At 48.1% G+C, this 27932-nt stretch overlaps 1 protein-coding gene across 3 annotated transcripts in view; it reads right to left on the reverse strand.

Moving 5' to 3' along the window:
- LOC310712058 (protein-arginine deiminase type-2-like) overlaps positions 1-27932 on the reverse strand; it is a 97760-nt gene that overhangs the window by 40369 nt on the left and 29459 nt on the right. For 2 of the 3 annotated variants that reach the window (XM_083514676.1, XM_083514675.1), the window contains exons 2-6: positions 8080-8263; positions 6658-6730; positions 3829-3890; positions 694-811; positions 73-198 (exon numbers count right to left, since the gene is read on the reverse strand). In XM_083514676.1, coding sequence (XP_083370802.1) covers positions 73-198; positions 694-811; positions 3829-3890; positions 6658-6730; positions 8080-8115 — 415 coding nt within the window. In that variant the 5' untranslated portion in view covers positions 8116-8263. Of the gene's footprint in view, positions 1-72; positions 199-693; positions 812-3828; positions 3891-6657; positions 6731-8079; positions 8264-18906; positions 19088-27932 lie in introns of those variants that run through there. The other variant, XM_083514674.1, reaches the window with a different exon arrangement.

Raw genomic sequence — 27932 nt, forward strand, 5'->3', positions numbered from 1 at the left:
CTCCTTATGTCCTGATGACTCTTGCAGTAAAAACATGACAACACAGAGAGCGGAAACAGACAGCCCACTTACTCTGAAGGTAAAAGACCCCAACTTTGTCGCAGTCGGACAGCGGAATGTAGAGGACCATCTCGTAGCCTGGAGGCAGCCGGTCAGGGCCTTTTGTTCTCAAGATCATGCGGGACATGTCTTCCAGGTCTGTGGGGGTTTGATGCCCGGGACAGAGAGAGGAAAGGAGACCCGGGGGAGAGGTAGGGAGGAAAAGAAAAGAGATATGCACATCAGAATTTGGGGATTTGTGATGAAAACCTTGGAATACGCAGAGATGGCAAAATTGACGGCGCTGATACAAATCTAGACTCCTTTAAAGACCGGGAACCCTTTTCTAGTCTATATAAAATTTTATTTCCCAAAGGCAAGGATAACAGAGGGGTTTGAAGTGCAAGGAAATAGCAGAATATATTAAGAAACATGTCAGAGAGGGTGAAATTAGGTAAGGCGGAACCTTAAAATGCAATTGTATGTAATTTGAGTTACAAACATCAATGTCGGGTGAGCAGGAAGATACTAGTTTAGTTGAATTAGAATGTAATTGCTGAGTAACAAACGTAACTTTCTAGATTGGAAAAAGAATAATATACTGTTACCAAAAAAAAGGGGGGGGGATTTGGGGATTCAACAGACCCCACCTACCATCCTTCGAGAAGACTTTGTCATCCTGGCAGTCCTCCTTTCCGGTGTACGGATTTTCCTTATCGCAGTTCACCAGCAGAACGGCACCCTGCCCATCTGGACCCCACGTCCACACCGCCTGGAATGGCAACACTTTCACTGCATTTCGATGGCACTTTCACCTCCAAGGAGCTCAAGGTGGCTCTCCCTCTCCTCATTTAATCCCCACGACAACCCTGCAAGGTAGGCTAGGCTGAGAGGCAGGGACTGGGCCCAGGGTTACTCCAGCATGTTTCATGGCCGAGTCCAGGGGCCAGGGGCCAGATTTTAACCCTTGTCTCTCCTGGGTCCTAGTCCAACACTCTAACCACTACACCACCACCGCCTCTTGAGTTTAGCCAGCAGAATGGGGCAAAGGGTTTCCCCTTTTTGCTTTTATCATTTGAACCAGTGCTGTGCCAATAAGATAAATTCTGTTTCCCCACTGCCCACTGGATGTTCTCCATCAGTTAACTACAACCAATCTAGAACGCGGCTGCCAGACTGGTGACTGGGAGTGGCTGCCAGGACTGTCTAAACATTGGTCCTGAAAAACCTACATTGGCTCGCAGTAAGCTCCCCATTCAAAGTGTTGGCGTTGACCTTTAAAGCCCTAAACGGCCTCGGCCCAGTATACCTGAAGGAGAATCTCCACCCCCATCGTCCAGCCCGGACACTGAGGTCCAGCTCTGAGGGCCTTCTGGAGGTTCCCTCCCTGCAAGAAGTGAGGTTACAGGGAACCAGAAAAAGGGCCTTCTTGGTGGTGGTATCCTCCCTGTGGAACGCCCTCCCGTCAGATGTCAAGGAGATGAGTAACTACAGTGGTGCCCCGCAAGACGAATGCCTCGCAAGACAGAAAACTCGCTAGACCAAAGAGTTTTCCGTTTTGGAGGTGCTTCGCAAAACAAATTTCCCATGGGCTTGCTTTGCAAGACAACAATGGCTTGCGAGTTCCTGCGGGTTTTTTCCCCTCCCCCCCCTTTTCTAAGCCGCTTATCAGCTGATCCGATCAGCAGATAAGCTTCTAAAAGCCGCTAAAAGCGCTAATAGCGCTAATCCGTCAATGGGCTTGCTTCGCAAGACGAAAAAACCGCTAGACGAAGAGAATCACAGAACGGATTCTTTTCGTCTTGCGAGGCACCACTGTATACAAAGCGGCACATTTTACTCTTGCAGATTTGTGACCCAATTACTGTGGGTTCGTCAATGACTTTCTGCATGCATTGGCCTTCAATGATTTTTTAAAAAATCATTATTCTTATGGATAATTGTATCGTTTTACCTTTGAGGTTTTCCCCCCCTTCTACAACGAAGCAATGTCCATTGTGAAATAAATAAATAAGTTTTAAAAATTTAATCAGTTGTCTTGGTGAGATTGACGAGCATTTTGCAGACCCTCCAAGTGTCCCTATTTTCCAGGGACAGTCCTGGATTTACAGAAGCTGTCCCGGTTTCTGATTTTATCTCGGACTGTCCCTCTTTTCCTTAGGACGTCCCTTTTTCCATCACGGAGATGTTGGAGGGTATGGAGTTATGTCACCCCTGAGCCAAGGAAATAAGGAACTATACAACCTTTAGAAGACATCTGAAGGCAGTCCTGTATATGGAAGTTTTAAAAATGTTTAATGTTTTATTATGTTAGTGTATACAGTGGTACCTCGGTTCTCGAACGTAATCCGTTCCGGAAGACCATTCAACTTCCAAAACATTCAAAAACCGAGGCGCAAAGGGTTGTCTGCCAATTCAGTTGAGAAAATTGAAAAACACACAGCGGAAGCCATTGGACTTCCGAGGCGCGTTCGAAAACGGGAGTGTTTACTTCTGGGTTTTTGGCATTCGAAACCAAAACGTTTGGCAACGGAGACATCCGAAAACCGAGGTACCACTGCATTTTGGAAGCTGCCCAGAGTGGCTGAGGCTACCCAGTCAGATGAGCAGGGTACAAATAATAAAATTATTATTATTAGCCATTGGCCTGGTCAGCATGGGGTTTTTCTGAGGTTCTTCTCCTAAACTATGGCTGGGATACTCAGTGCCCCTTTTCCTTGGGATTCAGATTGTAAGGAAGGCTCTGGGTTGCAGTTCTGTTGGGCACAGCATTCTGCCCCGATTGACCCCAGGGTAGCAAGAGGCTCTTTCCAAGGAGCGTTGCAGCCCAGAAGGATCACTGCCTCGCCTCAGCAGGGAGCCTGGAGGAATGGAGGGCCTCTGTGCCAAAGGACGGGTGGCAGGGCAGGGCAGGGCAGGGCAGAGCAGAGCGGGAGGCTCCCCTTTCGTACAGAGTGTCCCAGCCTTTCCGTGGGAGCTTTTCATGGCAATTTAAATGCCTTGCAGGGCTGAGGGCTAACCCCATTTGACTCCGTCCTGCGCGCCCACCTCCCTGGGCAGCTGGTTGGAGAGGAGAGCTGTCCCGTTTCCGCAAGGCCTTGGGGACAGAAGCACACAACCGGGATCAGCCATTTGTAGGTGGGCACTAAGGAGGCAGATGCCCCAGTCCTGAAGGTTATGATATAACAAGGAAGCTGCCTTTCACCAGGTCAGACCACTGGTCCATGCATCTCAGTACGGTCTACTCTGACTGGCAGCAGCTATCCAGAATTTCAGGCAGATATCAGTGTTCAGATTTCAGAGCGGAGAGCTTAGTGTCACAAAGAAGAGCTTCAAATGCTCCCATCCTAGGAAGCCAAGGGCCAGCTCTGTGCCAGGCCCAGCAAGTGACCTTAGTCCAGCCGTCACCCACCTTGGTGCCTCTTGAGCTGCGATGGACTACAACACCCATGAGCCACAAAGAGAGTGTTTCCGGTGGCACTGGATGATGGGAGTTGTGATTCAAAACAGGTGGAGAGCATCAGGCTCAGTGCTTTTTTTCTGGGGGATGCAGGGGGTGCGTAAACCCCAAAATATTTGGTGAATCTAAGTTTGGCCTCATTGAGGGGCAGTAATTCAATATGAGTAGGAAAATGAGAGTAACCCTGAACATTTCTTTAGGGAAAAAAGCACTGATCAGGCTGGTGAAGGGATTACACACACACACACGGCATTTTTGTGTTTTTTTTTAATCTCTTCACCACATCTTTGCAAATCTCCATGCAAACAAAAGCAGGGAGAAATGGTCACCTTTTTGGGGTGGTTCTTCTCCACCACCCCATCACGGTCAGCATCGACATCCAGAGAAATCTCTAGAAAAATATAAAAGTCGAGTCAGCAAACCCTTCCCACTTTGTGGGATATCCGGGACATTTCCTGAGCGCTGCAACCCCAGAGTCTGCGACTGGACCTAATGGTCAGGGGTACCTTTACCTTTACTTAGAGAGAAAAGCCAGATATTGGGTAGTTTCCCAGTTTCCCGATCCATCTATAACAGTTCCATGCTACTTCTGTGCTCTTTCCCCTAAGATCCCCGCCTTCATGGATCTGAATGATGGGCTTATTTAACAACCTAGGAAGCTGCCTTCTGGTGTGCCAGAGCTCTGGTGTGTCCACCTACCCCTGCAGTGTCTACACTGGCTGGCAGCAGGGCTTCAGACAGGGAGTCTTTCCCCAGCTCTACCTGGAGATGCTGCTGGGGATTGAACCCAGAACCTTCTGCATGCAAAGCAGGAGCTGCACCACAGAGCTACTGCCTCCTGCTAAAAATAATGCAAGGCGCTAGTCCTCAAGGAGCACGCAGAAGAGGGAGCAAGCTTGTTTTCTGCTGCTCCAGAGGGCAGGACCCAAATGGATGGATTCAAATGAGGAGATGCCGACTAAACCTTAGCTGTGGAATGGACTCCCTCGGAAGGTGGTGGACTCTTCCGTTGGGAGGTTTTTAAGCAGAGGTTGGAAGGCCATCTGTCATGGATGCTTCAGTTGAGATTCCTGCATTGCAGGGGGCTGGACTAGATGACCCCCAGGGATCCCTTCCAACTCTACAATTCTATGATTCTAAGAGTAAGTAACAAAGCTTGTGTGTGTGTGTGTGTAAGACAGTCCTCGCTAGCCTGATTCAAGAGTCCAGTAACATACACCCCACCCACCCATCCACCTTTCAAGGAGGGCCAACTATCCAGTTTCCCGACGGCATCCGGACCCATCATGTGAGACAACCCCAGCATTGCTGGAGAGCTGTTTTCACTGCTGCCTTGGAGACCAGAGGGACAACGCTCACGGCTACGGTTTCTCTGGAGCGACGGCCACAAGAGCCAGCACAGCTGGGGTGGAAGGAGCTCCCTGCTTCCACAAAAAAGGCCAGAGCAAAATGAATGCAGCCGTACCTTGGTTTTCGAACTCCTTGCGACTCGAACGTTTTGGCTCCCAAACGCCACACACCCAGAAGTGAGCGTTCAGGTTTGCAAACTTTTTCCGGAAGCTGAACGTGCTCCTGCAGCGCCTTGGTTTTCAAACGTTTTTGGAAGTCAAATGGACTTCCAGAACGGATTCCGTTCAAGAACCAAGGTACGGCTGTAGATAAAAATTGCTCCACCGCCTCCACAACCAGCACTGGTAAGTTCTTCCAGATGCAGCCAGGAATTCCAGGGTGCCAGCTCAGAGTTGTTTTGTTTAGAAAGAGTTTAAAACCGCTTGATAAAAGCATAGCGTAAGAAAGATCCTAAAAACAGCCTGCAGGATCAGGCCGAAGGCCAATCTAACGCAGCATCCTGTTCTCACACTCGACGGCCAGATACCCCCATGGGAAGTCTGCAAACAGGACCCAAGCACAAGGGCCCTCTGCCCTCCAGCAACTGGGATTCAGAAGAATGGCAGCCTCCAACAGTGGAAGCTTCTTAGCTGCGTCAGACGACAATTCCTTGGTGGGGAGACAAAAGATTCCTCTTTGCAGAGGGCACCAAACTGGGAGGGGTAGCTAATGCCGCAGAAGACAGAATCAGGATTCAAAATGACCTTAACAGATTGGAGAACTGGGCCCAAATTAACAAAATGAATTTCAACAGGGACAAATGTAAGGTTCTGCACTTAGGCGGGAAGAACCGGAAGCACAAATAGAATCATAGAATCATAGAGTTGGAAGAGGCCACAAGGGCCATTGAGTCCAACCCCCTGCCAAGCAGGAAACACCATCAGAGCACTCCTGACATATGGTTGTCAAGCCTCTGCTTAAAGACCGCCAAAAAAGGAGACTCCACCACACTCCTTGGCAGCAAATTCCACTGTCAAACAGCTCTTACTGTCAGGAAGTTCTTCCTAATGTTTAGGTGGAATCTTCTTTCTTGTAGTTTGGATCCATTGCTCCGTGTCCGCTTCTCTGGAGCAGCAGAAAACAACCTTTCTCCCTCCTCTATGTGACATCCTTTTATATATTTGAACATGGCTATCATATCACCCCTTAACCTCTTCTTCTCCAGGCTAAACATGCCTATGTTTAGTATAAATATAAGATGGGGGACATCTGGCATGCCAGTAGTACATGTGAAAGGGATCTAGCTGTCTTAGTGGACCACAAGCTTAACATGACAGTGTGATACAGCAGCAAAAAAAGCTTATGCTATTCTAGGCCGCATCAACAGAAGTCTACTGTCCCAGTGTAATCGTACCACTCTGTTCTGCCTTGGTCAGACCACACCTGGAATTCTGTGTCCAGTTCTGGGCACGGCAATTTAAGAAGGATATTGGCAAGCTGGAATGCGTGCAAAGGAGGGCAGCCAAGATGATCAAGGGTCTGGAAACCATGCCAGATGAGGAATGGTTGAAGGATCTGGGTATGTTTAGCGAGGAAAAGAGGAGACAGAGGTGAGAGGATAGCTGTCTCTCAAATATCTCAACATCAGGAAGAACTTTCTGACAGCAAGACCTTTTGAAAGTGAAACCGACTGCCTTGGGAGGTTGTGGAGACTCCTTGGGCTGGAGGTTTCTAAGCAGAGTTTGGAAGGCCATCTGGTCCTTCCCTACTCTATGATCCTAGGGGGAAAGACAGAGAAAGAGAGGGAGAGAGCACATCTTCATACTTACCAATTCCCGTCAGGAAAACACCAGCTTGGTCAATGGGGTGGCCTCCATTCTCACCATAATAGCCCACAGTTACCTGAGGAAGGAAAGAAGGTACAATGCAGAGTTAAAAGTTTTTAAATGCCAAAGGAACAATCTGGAACTACATTGACAAGCTGGGAGATTTGCAGAGGAGGGTGACCAAGATGATGATGGTCTGGAAACCAAGCCTTATGAGGAATGGTCGAAGGAGTTGGGTATGTTTAGACTCGGGGAGACTGAGAGGAGATACGATAGCCATCTTCCTAAGGGCTGTCCCATGGAAGAGGGAACATGCTTGTTTTCTCCTGTTCTGGAGGGTAGGATCCAAACCAATAAATTCAAGTTACAATAAATGAACAACTTTCTGACACCAAGAGCTGTTCGACAGCGCAATGGCCTCCCTTGGAAGGTGGTTGATTCCCCTTCCTTGGCAGTTTTAAAGCAAAGGTTGCGTGGCCATTTGTGATTCCTGAATTGCAGGGGGTTGGGACTAGATGTTCCTCAGGGTTCCTTCCAACGCTACAATCCTATGAAATGGAAAAGGGATCCAAGGATACGTTGTGCCAGATAAGGGTCAGCTGCATGTTCACCGCCAGTCCTTCCGAGCTTAGAGCTCTCCAGTCTCTATGCCAGGAAAATAACTGCCAGCCTTGGTATTTTTGAGGATGAAGCTTGCATCATTAGGGGACTGGCACAAAACCACAGCCCTTGCCACACCACGGCCCCTTTAGAGACACCAAGAGTGATTTCAGTTTTGCAATCAGCTGGAAGCAGAACTGAAACAATAGATTCACATGACCCTACACTTTTGCCCCGCACAACTGCCAAGAAAAATGGTGCATGTTTACTCAGCGGCAGCTGATGCTCCCTAAAAGGTGAATTTAAACTGCAGCGTTTGCATTTGCTCAGCAAAGGCCCCCATCCCTGCCTCGCCATGTGCCTGGCTGCTTGGTACCTGTCCTGATCAAGCTGTGCATTTGTAAATGGAAATCCTGCAAGTCTTGATACTTGTAGAATAACAGAATTGTAGATTGGGAAGGGAATCCAAAGGGCCTTCTAGTCAAAGCCTTTGCAGTGCAGTAATCACAGCTAAAGAATCATAGAACTGTAGGGTTGGAAGGGACCCTGAGGGTCGTCTAGTCCAACCTGCAGCAACGCAGAACCACTGCAAAATGCTGCCCCTGCTTGGAATGCAAAACCAGTGGCGTAGCGTGGGTTGTCAGCACCCGGGGCAAGGCAAGTAATTTGCGCCCCCTAACCCGTGGATTTGCGCCCCCTAACCCTAACCCCCAGATGTTGCGCCCGGTGTGGCCGGCCCCCCCTGCACCCCCCACACTACGCCACTGTGCAAAACTGAGCCTACCAGGAGCTCAGGGAAGCAACGAGTATGGGAATGTCTCTTACTTTGTTGTCGTTGGCCTCGGTGCTGGGACGCGTCATCTGTATACTCAAGGTGGTCTTGGGGTCCAGAGGCCACTGCTTCCCGCCATTGGCAGGGGCATGCTCTGATTGGCCGTCGCTGATGATTTCGACCTCAACATCATCCGAATGCTTCACGGCGAACGTGACTGCATCAGCAGGAGCTGCTCTGTAAGGGAGCAGGCGGAAGGAGAGTGGTGATGTGAAACTGGGTGTTTGTAGGTCCGGCACAGAACCCTGAAACCCCCCCCCCCGTCTTTGCCCCAGAGAGCCTACAATCTACATTTGCATTGACTTCATTTTCTGGTCACAGCCACAACATTGCCCAAGCTTTGATTTTCCTCTTCTTCCTCTATCTCCCCCCCCCCCCCAGGAAGTATAGAAAGAGACTATCGGTCCATCTCATCTAGTGTTGTCTACACTGACTGGCAGCTTTCCCCACTGCGCCTCCTTTCATCCTCCACTCGCCAGGTCTGTCAGCTGGCATGGAAGGAGCAATCTTACTCTGGGAGAACTCAACCCTTGAAAGAGAGAGCGAATTTAATCTTGCACACATGTGCTGGAAAAGACTCCAAGCCAGGAGAGCCAAAGATGTCTGTTAGTGGGAGAGATTTACTGCCACCACAGCATGTACTTCGCATGATGTGCAGAGCTCCGCCTCCTTCCTCGCCCTTTCCTATATATACCTGGCGACAGTGTGAGAAACTCAGATATATAAGCTGGGTGCCGAATGGCTCCTTAAATCAGAGTTACAGTTGCCAAAACAGAAAGCCTAGTTGCCATTTTTGGGGGCCAGACAGCTCTAAAGCCACGTTTTTCAGTACAGTGGTACCCCGCAAGACGAATGCCTCGCAAGACGGAAAACCCGCAAGACGAAAGGGTTTTCTGTTTTAGAGGCGCTTCGCAAGACGAATTTCCCTATGGGCTTGCTTCGCAAGAAGAAAGCCCATAGGGAAATCTCCGGGGACCTCTTTTAAATGCTGGTGGTGGGGAGCAAAGCCTTTTCCCCCCTCCGGCCTTCAGAAGAGGTCCAGGAAGGCCGGCGGGGGCCGAAAGGCTTTGGTCCCCACCGCCAGCATTTTAAAAGCAGTCCGGGATAGCAGGGAAGTGCTTCCCGCTATCGCGGACGGCTTTTGAAGGCAGACGGGGGGGAGCAAAGACTTTCGCCCCCCGCCCGCCTTCAGAAGAGGTCCAGGACCTCTTCTGAAGGCGGGCGGGGGGCGAAAGTCTTTGCTCCCCCCTGCCTGCCTTCCCGGGAGAGCGGAGAAAGGCAGCACGTTTCTCCGCAGTCCCGGACGGCTTTGGAAGGCAGGCGGTGGGGAGCAAAGACTTTCGCCCCCCGCCCGCCTTCAGAAGAGGTCCAGGACCTCTTCTGAAGGCAGGCGGGGGGCAAAAGTCTTTGTCCCCCCCCTGCCTGCCTTCCCAGGGGCTTTTACATCGCCCCTGACAGCGGAGAAGTCCTCCGCTGTCCCGGGCGATTTTAAAATGCCGCCCGCCAGCATTTTAAGATTGCCCCGGACAGCGGAGAAGTCCTCCGCTGTCCCGGGTTTTTTTTAAAATGCTGGGGGTGGGAAGAAAAGCCCTTGTCCCCCCCCCCAGCCTTCAGAAGAGGTCGGGGGACAGACTGTCCCCGGACCTGGTCTGAAGGCGGTTTCCATAGGAACACATTAATTGATTTTCAATGCATTCCTATGGGAAACTGTGCATCGCAAGACGAAAAACTCGCAAGAAGAAAAAACTTGCGGAACGAATTAATTTCGTCTTGCGAGGCACCACTGTATGACTTTTTGGTTCTACATAATTGTGTTGCTAGTGTGTGAAAACAGGCAAGACCCAAGGATCCCCAGAACGGCACCTCCAGATTGTGCATATACTCAGGCACTATCCTGGAGCCCTGGCATCTTCACTTGGTTGCAAGTTGCCGATAGCCAGGTGCAAAATCTGAAGCTTCAGGTGACTCCTGAAGCTTCAAGAAAGGCAGAATACGGACTCCAGCCCTCCCAACCGCAATAGAAACTGTAATAAACAAAAATCTGTCCTTATTCCCTTATGGGGGACACAAGAGCCCTTATAGAGTCCTTTGCAGGTTCTCCATCGGTTGGATAAAATAACAGAGGCCAATCAGAGAATATTGAGAAGCAAAGCAGCTCGTAAGCCTGATCTTTTATTGAACTGTTGCAACAGGGGGCTCCCCTCACACACAGGAGAAGGAGGAGGACCCAGAACAAAGGTGTGCCCGCCCTTATATAGACATTTTAAATTGCCCGCCCTGGAGTCCAAGACCACCCCCAGATACATCATACCTACATCACAGAACAGGCAGTCTACAACAGAAATCTGAATGCAAATCTGAGTGCTTGTTTATCTCCTGTCTGGCATGTTACCTGTTAATGGTCACTTGATTGGATACCCTGGGGAGTCTGGCCAGTCTTTTTGTAATGATAAATACTTAGTTCCTGAGCCAGGTCACAGGCTCACCCTATTCATACAAAGACATACCCTTAAGACAGGATTTGTGAAGGAAGAGACAATGGGGAGGCTTTTCCATTTTCCTTCGACCTTGCAGAGAAATTTTTGAGGTCAATGTGGGAGGGACAAAATGGTCTCAGGACTTTTTCTGTGGGGTTTCAGACATGTGGTTTATATATGCAGTTATGAACATTTATTATATAGATAAGAAATTTTTTATTTCAAAACATACACCAACAACAGAGAAATACCGTATTGGCCCCATTATAAGCCGCACCCGAGAATATAAGCCGAACCTTTAAAATTGGAGGGGGGGGGGAAGAAAAAGAAAAAATACCCAAATATAAGCAGCTCTATTCCATGCTGCTCCTGAATGAATACTGGGGGGGGGGGGAGCAAAGCTGCATTGCCGGCGCCCCACGCTCCTGGCTGCATACTGTAAGGTCACGAATATAAGCCACGCTTTAACTTTTCACAGTTGGAATTTGGGGGGAAAGTCAGGCTTATATTCAGGCCAATATGGTAATATTGAATTTCTTAGCATACCCGGGGTCCCTTCCAACTCTACAATTATATGATTCCAATAAAATATGCCAGTTACTTCTTGTGTTTCTCTTTCTCTCTCCCCCACTTCTCCTTTGGATTGCTTTGAGGGACACATTCCTTGTCCAGCCGACAGCCTCTCCTTGCAAGACTCAAGATTTCAACTCTTCTTGGGCCCTGCCAAACCTGAGCTGTGACCCTCAAAGCAAGGACCCTGGCTCTGCTACAAACCAGGACAAGCTGTGTTGAACATGAACCGCCAGATGACACCGGCTTAAGAAAATACGATCTCCGAAGAATGCGATTATCATTGTTAAGCATCCTGATTTCTACACACCCCAGCCTCAGGTTCGCTTTTGTAGTGAAGCCATGGGCTTCAAGGTCAGGGGAAGTAACCTGAACCCCTTCCTCTTTTGGATCTTTGGTGGCTGGCCGACCCACCCACTTCTTCACCCTTTTGGGAGCCATTGCATAACACCCCTAAGCTTCCCACATCTATTTTTAAATGCTGCGTCAACTAGACCCCTGACAGCGGCAGCTGGATTCTGCATTAGCAAGGGACCCGAGTGCCAGCACCAGCCCACTGCAACTCCTTGCCGGGAGGAGAGGGGCAGCTGCAGCAGTTGACACAGCAGATTGAAGCTGATAATGAGAAACCCCAGGGCAGTTGGAACCCGCTGCTTGCAGCACACAGCTTCCTCCTTGGTTACACCCAGGACTGAAGTCCTGTCGACATGCCCCAAAAGCTCTGGGCGGTTGACATCCTAGCCCTGCTCTCTGAAAAGCCCCCCAAAAAATGAGATTTCAGATGCCACCCAGAATCTTCCCCAATATATCACCCATAAACGAAAGAAATCGGAGTAATTTTTTTTTTAAAGGATTTGCATTCATTCAACTACATTCCCAAACAGGCACCAAGACTGTATTAAAGGTGCTCTTTGCACGACCTTCGATCTGACCTATGCAATCAAAGCAGATTCTTTATGATTTGCACTCAATGCACAAACACATATAAAATGCAATTTTAAAAATGCTGGAGATGCTGCCAGAGGGAAGTGAAGCTGGGCACACTGAGCTGCAACCCTTGCCATAAAATTGAGCAAGATTCCAGTCCCCATGGGTCTGAACACAGGGCTAACTAAGAAGCTGCTTTTCAGTGAGTCAGACTGTTGGTCCATCTAGCCCAGCATTGTCTTCTCTGGCAGGCAGCAGCACTCCAGGGTTTCAGACTCAGGGGGTCTCTCTCAAGATGTGCCTGGAGATGTCAAGGATTGAACCTGGGACCTTCTGCATGCAAGGCAGATGTCCTGTCCCTGAGCTACGACCATGCCCCCAGCCAGCAGAACCTAATATAGATTAAGCACAGAAGTCTGGGTGTTTTTAGTATCGGAAAGGGAGAAAATTTATCCTGCAGAGACAAGCATTCTTTAAAGCCCTCTGAATTCCACTTCCAATGGCATAACTGACTTGGCAACTCCACTGCTTAAAATACACACACACACACAGAGAGATCACACAATGGGTGACGGTGCCATCTGCAAATGCCCCTGGCAGAAAGCCTGGCATAAACACCTCATTCGGCGAGCAGGACAATGGACAATCAGCTGCAAACAAGCATTTGCAGTGACAGGCGAGGCTTACAAAGGATTACTGGGTTCTCTCTGGATGGATGACCGTTTAAAAATACAGGCAGGCAATGGGTAAAGGGGCATCTCAATACAGCTCAGCCCCCAGAGCCAGTTTTCAAAGCAAGGGACGGGACCCCTGTGATAGGAATTTTATGGTCTTAGATATATGGTAATGTTCATAACTGCACATACATAGATCAACACAGGAAGACCATCCTGGAACCATTTTGATTCCTAAACTGACCAAATCCTTTCTCTGCAAGGTTAACCTGGAAAAGCCTCCCCATTGTCTCAAGGATATGTCTGTTTGAATAAGGTGTGAGCCTGTGACCTGGCCCAGGAAATAAGTATTTTACCACTACAAAAGAATGGCCAGGCTCCCCAGGAAATCCAATCAAGTAACTTGCCAGACAGGAGATAAACAAGGACAAGAGAAAAACAACATTTAAATTTCTGTGATGTAGGTGGGATGTATCTGAGGGGTGGTCTTAGGTTACACCCCTTCTGTGATGTATGCATAATGTTTCTGGGGGTGGTCTTGATCTAGAGAATGGGAATTTCAAAAGTCTTTATAAGGCCTTGCACGCCATTGTTCTGGGTTCCTCTTCTTCTCCTACGGGTGAGGGAAGCACCCTGTTGCAACAGATCAATAAAGATCAAGCTTACTAGCTGCTTCGCTTCTCAATATTCTCTGGTTGGCCTCTGTTATTTTCTCCTACCAATAGGGAACCTATGTAAGGACTCTATATGGGCTCTTGGATACCCCATAAGGGAAAAGGGCATATTTTTATTTACAACACCCCGAAACAAACAGGTAATAAAACAGACCTCTGAACATGTGCAAGCTGCCCACTATTCGTAGCCACCAAGCAACCAGACTACCAGCTTCTACATCTAGGATTCAGGATGAGAGGTTACAGAGCATAGGTTTCAAGGCAACCTTGAGCCCCAGTGTCTCTTCCCCAGTCTTAGAAACTCAGATATATAATCTAGGCGCCAAATGGCTCCTTAAACCAAGGTTGCAGTCGCCAAAATGGAATGTCTAGTTGCAAGTTTGGGGCGGCTCTTATTTTTTAAACGATGAACTGGCTGTGATTGATTCTCAGTTAAACATCTGGCTAGTTAAGGTGACAATCTTGAGGTAGGTTAAGAACTTTGAGAAAAGTCACTTGATCCAGGGACAGTCCACATATATATTAGCCAGTTCCAACCTCTTTTTCTTAATGGTGACATGGACCATTCATAACATAGAAATACTCTTCACAACTGTGAGCAGGGCATTGGAGTGGGGGAAGTGAAGACAAGCGACAACAGTTAACTATAACACCGTTCACTGCTCCTGCTCCAGCTGCACAGAAAAAGCATTTTGGTTCCTGAAATTCATTCTGACTGCGCAGATAAAATAGAACAGATAGAATTCTATAGGACAAAGCATTAGTGTGCGAAAACAGTCAAGATCCAAGGATCCCCAGGCATGCACCTCCAGATGGTGGAGATGTCAGGCGCCATCCTGGCTTGGTTGCAAGTGGCTGACAGCCAGGTGCAAAATGCACCTGAAGTTCCCCACTTAGATGTAAGATAGTAATCGGAGCTTGTGCAAAATGCTTTTCTAGAGCGACTGACTGTTAAATGCTTTGAAGTCCTAGGACTGCAGGTTGCCCATCCTTGCATTAGAAGAAGGCAAAGTGGTGATAGAGGTAGCTACGGGCAGTGAAGACCAGAGATGGGGAGCTTGTGGTTTTCAAGGTGTTGTTAAGACTCCCAACTCCTGCCAGCACCAGCCAGCCTAGTCTATAGTCAGGGATGACGACAAGGATGGTGGTAGCTAGGGGCAGTAAAGGCAAGTGAGGGTCTAGTTTGCGGATGGGGAACCCAACGCCCTTCAGGTGCTATTGGACCCCAGTTCCCAGCAGCCAGTCTGGCCAACAGTCACCAGGGATGATGAGACATTAAAGTTGCCCACCCCTGCCTTTGGAAAGGCAGATTGGCAATGGAGGGAGCCAGAGGCAGTGAAGGCAAGTGGGGACCCTGTGGCCCTGCAGACAATGCTGGTGGTGCTGTGGGTTAAACCACAGAGCCTAGGACTTGCCGATCAGAAGATCGGCAGTTCGAATCCCCGCGACGGGGTGAGCTCCCGTTGCTCAGTCCCTGCTCCTGCCAACCTAGCAGTTTGAAAGCACATCAAAGTGCAAGTAGATAAATAGGTACCGCTCCAGCGGGAAGGTAAACGGCGTTTCTGTGTGCTGCTCTGGTTCGCCAAAAGCGGCTTAGTCCTGCTGGCCACATGACCCAGAAGCTGTACGCCGGCTCCCTCAGCCAATAAAGTGAGATGAGCGCCGCAACCCCAGAGTCAGTTACGACTGGACCTAATGGTCAGGGGTCCCTTTACCTTTATCTCTGATAAGCCTCAGCAACCAGTCAGGTTAATGGTCAGAGGATGGGAGGTGAAGGGATACTGGTCCCCCATCCTTACGTTAGAAAACAGTAGAGCAGTGATGGAGGTAGCCAAGAGCATTGAAGGCAAGGGACAGCCCTTCAGGTATCGTTGCTGGATTTCAACTCCCAGCAGCCAGCCCAGCCAACCATCAGGGATTGTGGGAGTTTTAGTCTAACAACATTCATAGAATCATAGGATTGTAGAGTTGGAAGAGAACTCAAAGGTCATCTAATCCAACCCCCTACAATGCGGGAATCTCAGCTAAAGCATCCATGACAGATGGCAACAAGTCCCCACCCACAACCTAGACCATTTCAAACCCCAGGAGGATGTTTGGTTTGAAAGTAGTAGATAGGTAGCCGTGTTGGTCTGCCATAGTCAAAATAAAAAAATTCCTTCCAGTAGCACCTTAAAGACCAACTAAGTTAGTTCTTGGTATGAGCTTTCGTGTGCATGCACACTTCTTCAGATACACTGAAACAGAAGTTGCCAGATCCTTCTATATAGTGAGAAGGTGGGGAGGGGTGTTACTCAGAAGGGTGGTGGGAATGGGAGATAGGCAGATACAGAAACAGACTGGAAAGAGAAGCTGCTGAATTACAACTCATTACCAAACTTAAAACAATGGAAAAACCTGGGCTGAACAAAGACATTGGATTCTTATCTCACTATACATGACTAAGCCATTTTTCACCTTCTCACCCCTTGCCTTTTCCTGTAAGACCTATTGCAGTCGTTAAGAGTCGTCAACAGGCTCTCCCAGCTATCTGCCTATCTCCCATTCCCACCACCCTTCTGAGTAACACCCCTCCCCACCTTCTCACTATATAGAAGGATCTGGCAACTTCTGTTTCAGTGTATCTGAAGAAGTGTGCATGCACACGAAAGCTCATACCAAGAACTAACTTAGTTGGTCTTTAAGGTGCTACTGGAAGGAATTTTTTTGGTTTGAAAGTGTCACCTCTCACAATGGCACACAAACAAAGTTTGCCATTGCAGGTAAAAGAGCTGTGAAATCTGAACTAAAGAGTGTCACTGGATGCATGCTGTGCGGGGAGTGTGCCCCACCGAACACAGGAGCAGGATTGTGCTCCTTTGCATGTTAGAATTTAGCAGCAGAACCAACCCCAAAGCTCTGTTCTGCTCCTGAAATGTACAACCTTACACCCTAAAGGAAGCGCACCCCTGAGCATATGCAGAGTGTTGCTCTCTCACCACTGACCCTCATACACCTGGAACCAACGGGCTTGTCATTTCCAGGCGGTTCAAAGACATGAAAAGCATGCTGGAGTCTGGAAAGCCTAAAGGGTTTTAAATATATATATCCTGTATATATATTTGTCATTGAAACCTCTGTGCTGAAGACAGGGCTCTTGACAGCCCTCCCTCATCAGAGACAGAGATGACAGGTCACTCTCTCCATCTCTGGCACCCACTCACGGCACCAAGAAACCCCTTACTTGAGCAGGAATTTGAAGGATTGAGATTTAATCTCAACACTCGCATGCTCAGGGAAAGGATTCCCGGGTTGACCTCAAACAGCTGCTTGGGTGGCTGAGCTGACCACAGGAGAAGTTTTGCCACAGGGCAGGAGTAAAAGAAAGGGGATAATGGGGAAAAGAAGTACGCAAGAGGAGCCTGTTGGATCAGGCCAGTGTCCCATCTAGTCCAGCATCCTGTGGCCAACCAGGTGTCCCAAACCCACAAGCAGAATGATTCAAACACAAGAGCAAATCTCTCCTCCTGCCGTTTCCAGTAACTGGGATTCAGAAGCATGGCTGCGTCTGAATGTGGAGGGCAGAGCAAAACCATCGGGTACAGTACTCATCAATAACCCCCTTTTCTATGGGGGGGGGGGAAATCAGAGCCCCATCCTAGTATAGGAGTTGTCCTGGTGCTGAGAACCACAGCTAAGAGTCCAAGGCAAAGCAGGCTCCAGTTTTCCAGGAAAGATCACACTTTCCTGGAAAAATACAGCAGGGGGATCTCCCCAATGAGGTGGAGGAATCGGCAGAACTGCAGGTTAACACAGGACGCTGCGTCACACCAAACATGAAGGCGGCTATCAAAAACCATAGGCTGTAACAAGTTCCACTCCTGCTCAGAGAGCAGACCAGTTGAAGTTAATGGACATGGCTAACTCAGCTCCAATGGGCCTGTTCTGAGTAACACTTTGTTGGCTAACAGCTGAATATACAAGGCGTCAGGTGTGAGCGAGGCATGCTCCATTATTCACTTAAATTTATCATTGCATGTACAGCCCGCCTTTCCTCAAGGTTTTCCCCTCCCTGTTCTTAATCCTCACAGCAACGTTGTGAGGTAGGCTAGGCTGAGAGACAGTGAGTGGCCTTCGAGGTCACCAGGTAAGCTTCGCAAGGCTGATCTGGATTTGAACTCGGGACGCCCAGGTCCTAGCCCAACACTTGCTTTGGGCTGCTTTACGCCTCCTCTCCTACAGACACCCCATGGGGCTCCCAGTCATGTTAGTGTTTCATCAATGAGCCAAGTCACTTAAAGGAGCTGCAGGCATTCCTAAGCACAGCTTCGAAGCTGCAAGTGAGAAATAGTTCTGTATAGCCAGAACCTTGCAGACCGCTTCACCAACTAAAGACAGACTTTTCATACCACTACTCCTCAGCAAATAATTCTGAAAGGTTTCCGAGAGGCCTTAGGGCAGGGGTCAGCAAACTTTTTCAGCAGAAGGCTGGTCCACTGTCCCTCAAACCTTGTCAGGAGCCAGACTATTTTTTTTTTGGGGGGGGGGGAGAATGAACAAATTCCTATGCCCCACAAATAACCCAGAGATGCATTTTAAATAAAAGCACACATTCTACTCATGTAAAAACATGCTGATTCCCAGACTGTCCACGGGCTGGATTTAGAAGGCGATTGGACTGGATCCGGCTCCTGGGCCTTAGGTTGCCTACCCATGGCTTAGGGGAAGGTGGGGGGTCCAGGTTTTAAATGCAGCACATCGGAAGGGGGTTCCAGTGGCAAACCACCACCTTTGAAACAAAAATCTGTACTGAGCTCTCCAAGAATTTCGTGTAGGGAGCCTCTCCCAGCCCTACCTTGAACCTTCTGCATGCAAGGCAGCTGCTCTGCCACTGAGCAGGGGGTTTCTCCAGACTGGAAATATCGGCAGCAGGGGGTGGGGTGCAACTCCCAAATATAGGGAAATGAAAATCGGAGCACCGATATCTGGCAATAACAGGTGATGCTAAAGGAGGCTGCTTGTACCTAAGAAGATGGTGGAGAGACATTTTGCTGGGAGAGGTGATTAGAAAGTGGGGGGGGGGGAGATTGCCAGAACTAAAGGAATATGGGTGAGGATAGGCAGCTGTCAGCATAGGGTGGGGTGGGTAATAGTGAGGGTCCGGCAGCAAAACCAACAGGGGGTTGGGGGTGTCAATATAGGAAGGGGTTGCTTTGAAAAGGATTTCTTGCTGGGGGGTGGCCGCAGATGCTGGGCTAAATAGAGGATGGGAATCGAAAAGAAATGTGCTTTTCGGGGGGTGCTTTTATGCAGCAGTGGGGGTCCCCTTCGGAGGATGCAATTTTTGGGGGTGGGGCTATTTGGGAAGGAGAGATCCAAAGGACCTAAGACTTAGGGCGCGCGCAGGAGAGTCCCCTGGAAAGTCGTGCTGGGTCCTTCTGGTGCGGCTGGGGGTTCCCTTTCTGAAGATGCAAAACTTTTTTTTTGGGGGGGGGAGATGGAAGTATAGGCGGCCTCACCCATAGACGTCGGTGCAGAGGCGGGTGCCCACCACGCAAACCACCTCGATCCGGTTCCCGAACTGCAGCCGAAGCGTCCGATCGCGCCCCATCGCGCCGGGAGGAGCCGCCTCGGTTGGTCCCACAGGTGGCCACTGAGTCCCGCCGCCCGCCGGCCGCTGCCTGCCTAAGCCCGGCCCCGCCCCTCCGTGCGGGGGGGGGGAGGAGGCTGTCAATCAAAGCCATTTGAAAAGAAAGAGAGAGAGCAAATCGCCCAGCTCTCCATTAAAGAGACCGAACTGTATTTTTAGCAAAGTTGGGGGCGGGGGGGGGGGGTGTTAAATTGTTTGCGGAGCCAGAGAAGCGCCCGGCGTAGCGCCGCCTAGAGGTCACCTGGGACTTAGCTCTCCCACCGTGCCTCTGAGCAGGTGCAGAGCGCATTTCTTTAGTTGCAAATGCATTTATATACCGCTGCGTCGTAAAAAAAAAAAAATGTGCCGCAGCGGTTTGCAACATGGTTTAAGCATAGGGAAAGCTTTAAGCAGCAGGAACCGAAAGACCATAGTTTGTTTTTAAGAAGGGGGGAGGGGAACAAATCCATGCAGGGGGAGATGTTTATTTGTCAGGGATAACAGAGAAATAGATTCATTTTTGTCCCAAAAATCTTTGCACTATTAAGTATTCTGACTGTGACATTTTACTATTTCTTTAACATTTGTTGTGTAAACAGACTGCCCGCTTTATTGCTCCCTATCTACAGAACCCTGATCTTATATTCTTTCCAGGCATGCACAGATAAGGAATCATAGAATTGTGGAGTTGGGAGGGGCACCCAACGGTCATCTAGTCCAACCCCAAGTATAGTATAATGTAGTTCAGAACGGATCAAGAGTTCCAAAGAAAAGTTACTTAGGCCTTAAAGCAATGCTGGTATTTACTGCTTAAGTTGAAAAAATGAATGTAAGTAAAAAATCAAACCGTGCTTCTGGGTAAGATGTAGACAATTTAAAAAAATAGATGCGAAGGGATGAATTCATCCTTGGGTGGCCCCTTTAGATGGCAAGATGCTTGGCCAAGAGGTTCTTATGCAGGCCCATCCCTGGCTATAAGACATCGCAGAGAAGTAGAGCCTCCAAGTTAAGAAGAAGTCTACCTTGGACTGCCAACCTCCTTGGGATGCTCAGCAAAGAGGAGAGCTGTTTCCTTCAGATGGAATCCTGGAAGATTCGGGACCGCTAAAAGGAAGTCCATCTTTAGGCAGTGGAGAGCTGAATGGGATTCGCTCCTGCAGGAGGGCAGTGAAGGCCATTGACTTTGATGGCTTCAAGAGAGCATTGGACAGATTCATGGAGCTATTGATAGTAGCTATTGATGTGGCTATGCTCTTCCTCCACGGCCAGAGGCAGCAATGCTTCTTTTCTCCTAACTGAAATGAAACCAAATCATAGGGTTGTTGTAAATTCCTATAACAGGGTCGCCCCGTCCAACTCCCCACAATGCAAGCATCACAACTAAACGCAAGTGGGTGGTTGGGGGAAGAGGCAAGACAAGTCAGCTGGAAAATTCAATGAAAAAAGGAGGGAGCCCGCCTAGAGTCTTTCAAGGTCACTGTGGCCAGATATGCTTTAATTAAGATACGCAACTGAGGGTGGGCCTTTGCAAGCGGAGTGGGTGACAGGGTGGATTGCAGGAGAAAAATTCAGAGCTGGTGCCAGGGGATCTGGTGGAGAATAGCGCATGCCACCGCTCAGCTGGGTATTCATCCACCTTGTCAACATTCTGGTGCAATGAGTGTCTCCATTGGCAAGCCACAAATGTCACCATTAACTGTGCTAAATTATCAAGGGAACTAATAGTTCCACTGTATTCTGCTCTGGTCAGACCTCACCTGGAGTACTGTGTCCAGTTCTGGGCACCACAGTTCAAGAAGGACACTGACAAACTGGAACGTGTCCAGAGGAGGGCAACCAAAATGGTCAAAGGCCTGGAAACGATGCCTTACGAGGAACGGCTAAGGGAGCTGGGCATGTTTAGCCTGGAGAAGAGGAGGTTAAGGGGTGATATGATAGCCATGTTCAAATATATAAAAGGATGTCACATAGAGGAGGGAGAAAGGTTGTTTTCTGCTGCTCCAGAGAAGCGGACACGGAGCAATGGATCCAAACTACAAGAAAGAAGATTCCACCTAAACATTAGGAAGAACTTCCTGACAGTAAGAGCTGTTTGACAGTGGAATTTGCTGCCAAGGAGTGTGGTGGAGTCTCCTCATTGGAGGTCTTTAAGCAGAGGCTTGACAACCATATGTCAGGAGTGCGCTGATGGTGTTTCCTGCTTGGCAGGGGGTTGGACTCGATGGCCCTTGTGGTCTATTCCAACTCTATGATTCTATGACAGCTCTCTGTGGGGATTTGCAGGGTAACAAGAACGGGGATCAGGCTAGGAGGTAAACTGAGCTCAGCAGCTTCCTCTGATGTGGGGCAGAATTTCCCCCCAAATTTCCCACCAGTTCTAGTGTTATGAGAGAGGGAGAAAACCTATTATTTACCCACTTTCTCCATGCCAGGAATAATTTTATAAACTTCTGTCATGCTGTCTCTTATTCGCCTTTTCCCTAGACTCAAAAAATCCCAAATGCTGCAACCTTTCCAATCCTGAATTGGGTCCAGTTGCAGCACCTTCGAGATCTATGTTGGGTAATTCCATTTCACTATCCAACCCTGCTGCCCGCCCCCCAACAGCTAGGGAACCGCATTCTCTCCCGGGTGTAGTTCCCTGGCTATCTTCAACGGAGGCCCCACACAGAGTGCATTGCAGTAATCTAACCACAATTGTTTGGAAGTTGATTTGGGCTCTTGAACAAGAAGGCCAGTGAGAGAAGACAAATTCCTCTGGGAAATAGCTGCCTCCAGTGGACAGTCTTTCTCTGAAATTTGGGGAAATTTGGGGTACACTCCTGGAGTGCCCACCCATTGCAAATTTGTACAGTTTTAGCTTCAGTTTAAATGCATTTGTTTTTATGCTTTTAACCACCTCAGAAGGTGGTGGACGCTCCTTCATTGGAGGTTTCTAAACAGAAGCTGGATGACCATCTGCTAGGAATTCTTTAGCTGCGATTCCTGCACTGCAAGGGGTTGGGCTAGATGCTTGGGGGTCCTTTTCAACTCTACAATTATATGAACCTTAACTGTTTTTAACCATCTGTTGTGTGCATTGCCTTGAGCCGGTTGTTGGAAAGGCGATGAATAAATCAATGACAAGGAAATGTCAAGAAAGTGTGGGATGTAATCCGAGCCGTCTTTCCTATTGAGCTTACTGGCGCGTTGCGCCAGGGTGCTGGCCTCTCGGGGTGTCCCAGCGATTGGGGAGCTGTGCGGCTTTGCTGGCGGCCTCCCCTTTCCCTGCGTGCCCGCCAGCTGTGCCCCGTCAACCATATGGCTGACGGGCATGCAGCTTGCCTCCCAAGCCTCAGTGGGAGGAGAGCGATCCCTGCAGAGGCTTTGCCCCATCAACCATATGGCTGGCAGGCGTGCAGCTTCCTTCCCAAGCCTCCACAGGAGGAGAGCAACTCTGGGAAAGGGGGGGGGGGCGCCGGAGGGATCTTTGAACCACGGCGCCGGATACGCTTAAGACAGCCCTGGATGTAATCCACTGAGAGCAGTCAAGTACAACATTCCTTGAAATGCTAGAGAAGACATGTGAGGGAATGTTTGGTCCAGCCAGTTGAAACTTCCTGTTCCTCCTGGCTGGAGCATCCTTCCTTTTGAATGTGATAAAAGGTGGGTGTGGCCTAACCTGTCCAGGTAACAAAAGGACAAGGCATGCTGCCACACTCTCCCTCTTTTTCACTTCCGTCTTCGTTTGACCAGCTTCTTAGCTAGGACTGCTCTGTTAGCTCTCAGCTAGCAAGAACACTGGGATTATCCCCCTATATGGGGTAGATCCACATGTACGTACAGTTGCACCTCAGGTTACAGACACTTCAGGTTACAGACTCTGCTAACCCAGAAATAGTACCTCGGGTTAAGAACTTTGCTTCAGGATGAGAACAGAAATTGTGCTCTGGCAGCGCAGTGGCAGTGGGAGGCCCTATTAGCTAAAGTGGTGCCTCACGTTAAGAACAGTTTCCGGTTAAGAAAAGAACTCCGGAACGAATTAAGTTCTTAACCAGAGGTACCACTGTATTTGTGACTAAGTCTGCTTTCAGGGATTCAACTGTGAACTGATGTAAGTAAACTTTTATTGACTTTGAATAAGATTGTGGCGTTTTTATTCTTTTAAGAGAGATTCAAGGAAACTTACCAGGAACATACAATTCATCCTGACACAGACAGAATCGTACAATAGTGAGAAGCTCACCCGAGCTTGCAATCAGCTATCTGCTGTGCATGTAAAAGGGGAATTTCAACTCTGCTAAGTAAAGAAACTTGCTAGCACAAGTTAGGAAGGATATTAATAAATAATATATCCTCTCCGGCCGCCCTGAACATTTCCACAGAAAGCTTGTTTGTTTCAAGATGTACAAAGCTGCATTCAGAAAGGCTTGTTTTCTTTTTGCAAAGTGCAGATTCTCGTGGGTTGAAACAAACAAGACTGTTTATCTCTTCTAAGTGCTCCATTGTGGGGTTTTCGACGGTGCCAAAAAGGACTCAGGTTACCTCCTGCCGGGATTTGGAGGATCAAGCACCAGAATTTATAGGGACCTTGACTGTTCCTCTGAAGAGCTCATGGGGACAAGGGCTCCTAGGGACACTTGCAATGGGAACACATTTGGGCTTCCAGAAGCCAGAGTCCCTGGGTGGCCCCAGCACAGCTGTGGGTAGGTTGCAAAGTTTTTAGGGCAGGGCTTGATTATCTGAGGCGGGTTTCACTCTGACAGCTGCTTAGAACACCCTGATGCAAACCCAGTACATATGGATCTATTTAAAAGCTGGTTGCCTCTGGGCATATGCAGAGTGTGTTTTCCTTAGCGAGTTGCAGCTACATCAATGAATGGGTTTCTGGGTCTTTTGGGTCATTGTCCTGAAGTTTAGGACTAAAACTATGTTTCGGATGGAGACTCCTTGTGGATTTCCTGCACAATATGGCTTTTGGATTCCCTTAAAAAAGAAATGTTTCATAGAAATCATAGTATTGTAGAGTTGGAAAGGACCATGAGGGTCATCTAATCAAAGCCCCTGCAGTGCACGAATATTTAAGTGATACATTGGTCACGTCTGACCATACTTTTAAAACACTGTTATCTACCACTTTGTGCTTCCCCCAAATAATTCTGGGAACCATAGTTTGCTAAAGGTGCTGAGAGTTGCTAAAAGACGCTTAACAAACTATAGTTCCCAGGATTCTTTAGGGGAAGCCTCAAACAATGCATGTATGGTTTGATTGTCTGGTGGCTTTTGTTAGGCTACATGCAGTGGATAGGAATTTCTGTCCTCTTGTGCTAGAAACCTCCTCTCCTCTCCTGCAACTGCTCTGTTTACCTTCTAACCCAGGGGTCCTCAAACTAAGGCCCGTGGGCCGGATAATGCCCGAGGGACTCGTTTATCTGGCCCACGGCAATCCCCGCTGCGCTGCGGCTGCCCACTTCCGGGTCGGAGGAGCACCGGAAATAGCTTGTGCCCATGCGCAAGGGTTGTGCGCATGTGCAAGCATTGTTTCCATTGCACATCCAGGTCGGAGGAGGCCCGTGCACATGCACACAAGCTATTTCCAGTGCTCCTCCAACCTGGAAGTGCACCGGAAATAGCGTGTGCACACACGTATGGGCATGTGCTCTCCGGCCCTCTGCGCGATCGGCGCTGGAGACACCGGCCCAAGGTGCGGTAAGTTTGCTGACCGCTGTTCTAACCTGATGAAGAGTTCTGGAGAATTCGAAAGCTTGCACAGCATTTCATGAAATTTCTGCTGATCCAATAAAGTCATTGCCCTAATACAGATAGTAGAATCTTTGAAATCTTACTTTTATGCAAGCCTCATTTTACTGTATTTCATTTTTATAAATTTTTCTGTTTGTTTATCTTCACTTACAGATCTGTCTTTTGCTTGCACCTTAAGGGCTAACAACTTACTTCCCTTTTCACAGAAAGAGGCTGAGACCACGCCCTGATCCCTACCTATCCACAACGCTTTGTGATTTCTAAACTTTGAAACATTGCACTCTGTGTTTTAATAAAAGCCAGAGCACTGCAAATGAAAGGGAAAGTTCTGAGGGTGGGTGGGGAATTTGGAGGCCCCTTGAGTTCTCTTGGAAATAGATCCAGGCTTTTCTAAATAAATAAATGGAATAGCATTGATGCTCAGTGAAGAACCTTAAAATAGAACAAGCACCTCAGCACCTTACTGCCTGTCAACGCCTCTGGCAGAGCTCACAAATCTTTTGTCCTGAAAAGGGTCATATGGCTTATTATTCCATAGATGTCTCCCTCTGTGGGGATTTATAGTACAGACCTCTGAGCATGTGCAGTTTTGCAGCTGAAACTCACTCACATCATTGCACCTTCACGACTGCAGGAGCAGAGCAGGGTGGCTGTGAGATTAAACACGTTTACTTGGAAATAAGCCCCATTTCGCACATAATGAATTAAAGAAGATGTTTAAAGTGACTCAGTGACTGTTCCCAAGATGTCTCAAGGATTATAGGGGCCGAGATTCCAAAAGAGATGGTTAAGTTGTTTATTTATGCTACTGACGCAGCCAGTACTGATGTGCAGAAGTGAAAAAAAGAAGAAGTCTCAACGAAAGAAGTATGGATCTTAAAATTAATGGACTTTACAGAGATGGCAAAGCTGACAGCAAGAATAAGAGATCAAAAGGACGAGAACTTTGTCAAAGAGTGGAGGCTCTTTTCGGACTCTCTGAGAAAAAACTATATAGCCAAATGAAATCGCAAGCAGGACTTGAATAATGGGCAAGGGAAGGAGAATAAATAAATGATTGTTATAATTACAACCCCCTTCATGGATCACTACCTTGCTGTGGCGAAGGGGCTTGAATAACTCAGAGAAGCTATGAGCTATGCCGTGCAGGGCCACCCAAGATGGACAGGTCATAGTGGAGAGTTTTGACCAAAAGTGATCCACCTGGAGCAGGAACTGGCAAGCCACTCCAGTATCCCTGCCAAGAAAACTCCATGGACAAAGACAACAGGCATATAAAAGTTATGACGCTGGAAGATGAGCCCCTCAGGTCGGAAGGCGTCCAACATGCTACTGAGGAAGAGCGGAGGACAAGTACAAGTAGATCCAGAGCTGATGAAGCGGCTGGGCCAAAGCCGAAAGGACGCTCAGTTGCGGGTATGCCTGGAAGTGAAAGGAAAGTCCAATGCTGTAAAGAAAAATATTGCATAGGAACCTGGAATGTAAGAACCATGAACCTGGGTAAGTTGGAAGTTCATCAGTGAACTAAAATGGACAGGAATGGGCGAATTCGGATGACCATCATATCTACTACTGTGGGCAAGAAACCCGTAAAAGAAATGGAGTGGCCCTCATAGTCAACAAAAGAGTGGCAAAAGCTGTACTGGGATGCAATCTCAAAAATGATAGAATGATCTCGATACGAATCCAAGGCAGACCTTTTAACATCACAGTAATCCAAGTTTATGCACCAACCACTGGTGCTGAAGAAACTGAAATTGACCAATTCTATGAAAACTTACAACACCTTATAGAAATGACACCAAAGAAGAATGTTCTTCTCATTATAGGGGATTGCAATGCTAAAGTAGGGAGTCAAGAGATAAAAGGAACAACTGGCAAGTTTGGCCTTGGAATTCAAAACGAAGCAGGGCAAAGGTTAATAGAGTTCTGCCAAGAGAACAAGCTGGTCATCACAAACACTCTTTTCCAACAACACAAGAGACGACTCTACACATGGACATCACCAGATGGGCAGCATCGAAATCAGATTGATTATATTCTCTGCAGCCAAAGATGGAGAAGCTCTATACAGTCAGCAAAAACAAGACCTGGAGCGGACTGTGGCTCAGATCATCAGCTTCTTATAGCAAAATTCAATCTTAAACTGAAGAAAGTAGGAAAAACCACTGGGCCGGTAAGATACAATTTAAGTCAAATCCCTTATGAATACACAGTGGAAGTGAAGAACAGGTTTAAGGATTTAGATTTGGTGGACAGAGTGCCTGAAGAACTATGGATGGAGGCTCGTAACATTATACAAGAGGCAGCAACTAAAACCATCCCAATGAAAAGGAAATGCAAGAAAGCAAAGTGGCTGTCCAACGAGGCCTTACAAATAGCGGGGGAGAGAAGGCAAGCAAAATGCAAGGGAGATAGTGAAAGATACAGGAAATTGAATGCAGATTTCCAAAAAATAGCAAGGAGAGACAAGAAGGCCTTCTTAAATGAGCAATGCAAAGAAATAGAGGAAAACAATAGAATGGGAAAAACCAGAGATCTGTTCAAGAAAAATGGAGATATGAAAGGAACATTTCGTACAAAGATTAACATAATAAAAGACAAAAGTGGAAAGGACCTAACAGAAGCAGAAGACATCAAGAAGAGGTGGCAAGAATACACAGAGGAATTATACCAGAAAGATATGGATGTCTCGTACACCCCAGGTAGTGTGATTGCTGACCTTGAGCCAGACATCCTGGAGAGTGAAGTCAAATGGGCCTTAGAAAGCACTGCTAATAACAAAGCCAGTGGAAGTGATGATATTCCAGCTGAACTATTTAAAATTTTAAAAGATGATGCTGTTAAGGTGCTACACTCAATATGCCAGCAAATTTGGAAAACTCAGCAGTGGCCAGAGGATTGGAGAAGATCAGTCTACATCCCAATCCCAAAGAAGGGCAGTGCCAAAGAATGCTCCAACTACTGCACAGTTGCACTCATTTCACACGCTAGCAAGGTTATGCTTAAAATTCTACAAGGCAGGCTTAAGCAGTATGTGGAACAAGAACTCCCAGAAGTGCAAGCTGGATTTCGAAGGGGCAGAGGAACCAGAGACCAAATTGCAAACATGGGCTGGATTATGGAGAAAGCTAGAGAGTTCCAGAAAGACATCTACTTCTGCTTCATTGACTA

The sequence above is a fragment of the Podarcis liolepis genome (genome assembly GCF_965112155.1).
Source record: "Podarcis liolepis genome assembly, chromosome: 7".
NCBI lineage: Eukaryota > Metazoa > Chordata > Lepidosauria > Squamata > Lacertidae > Podarcis > Podarcis liolepis.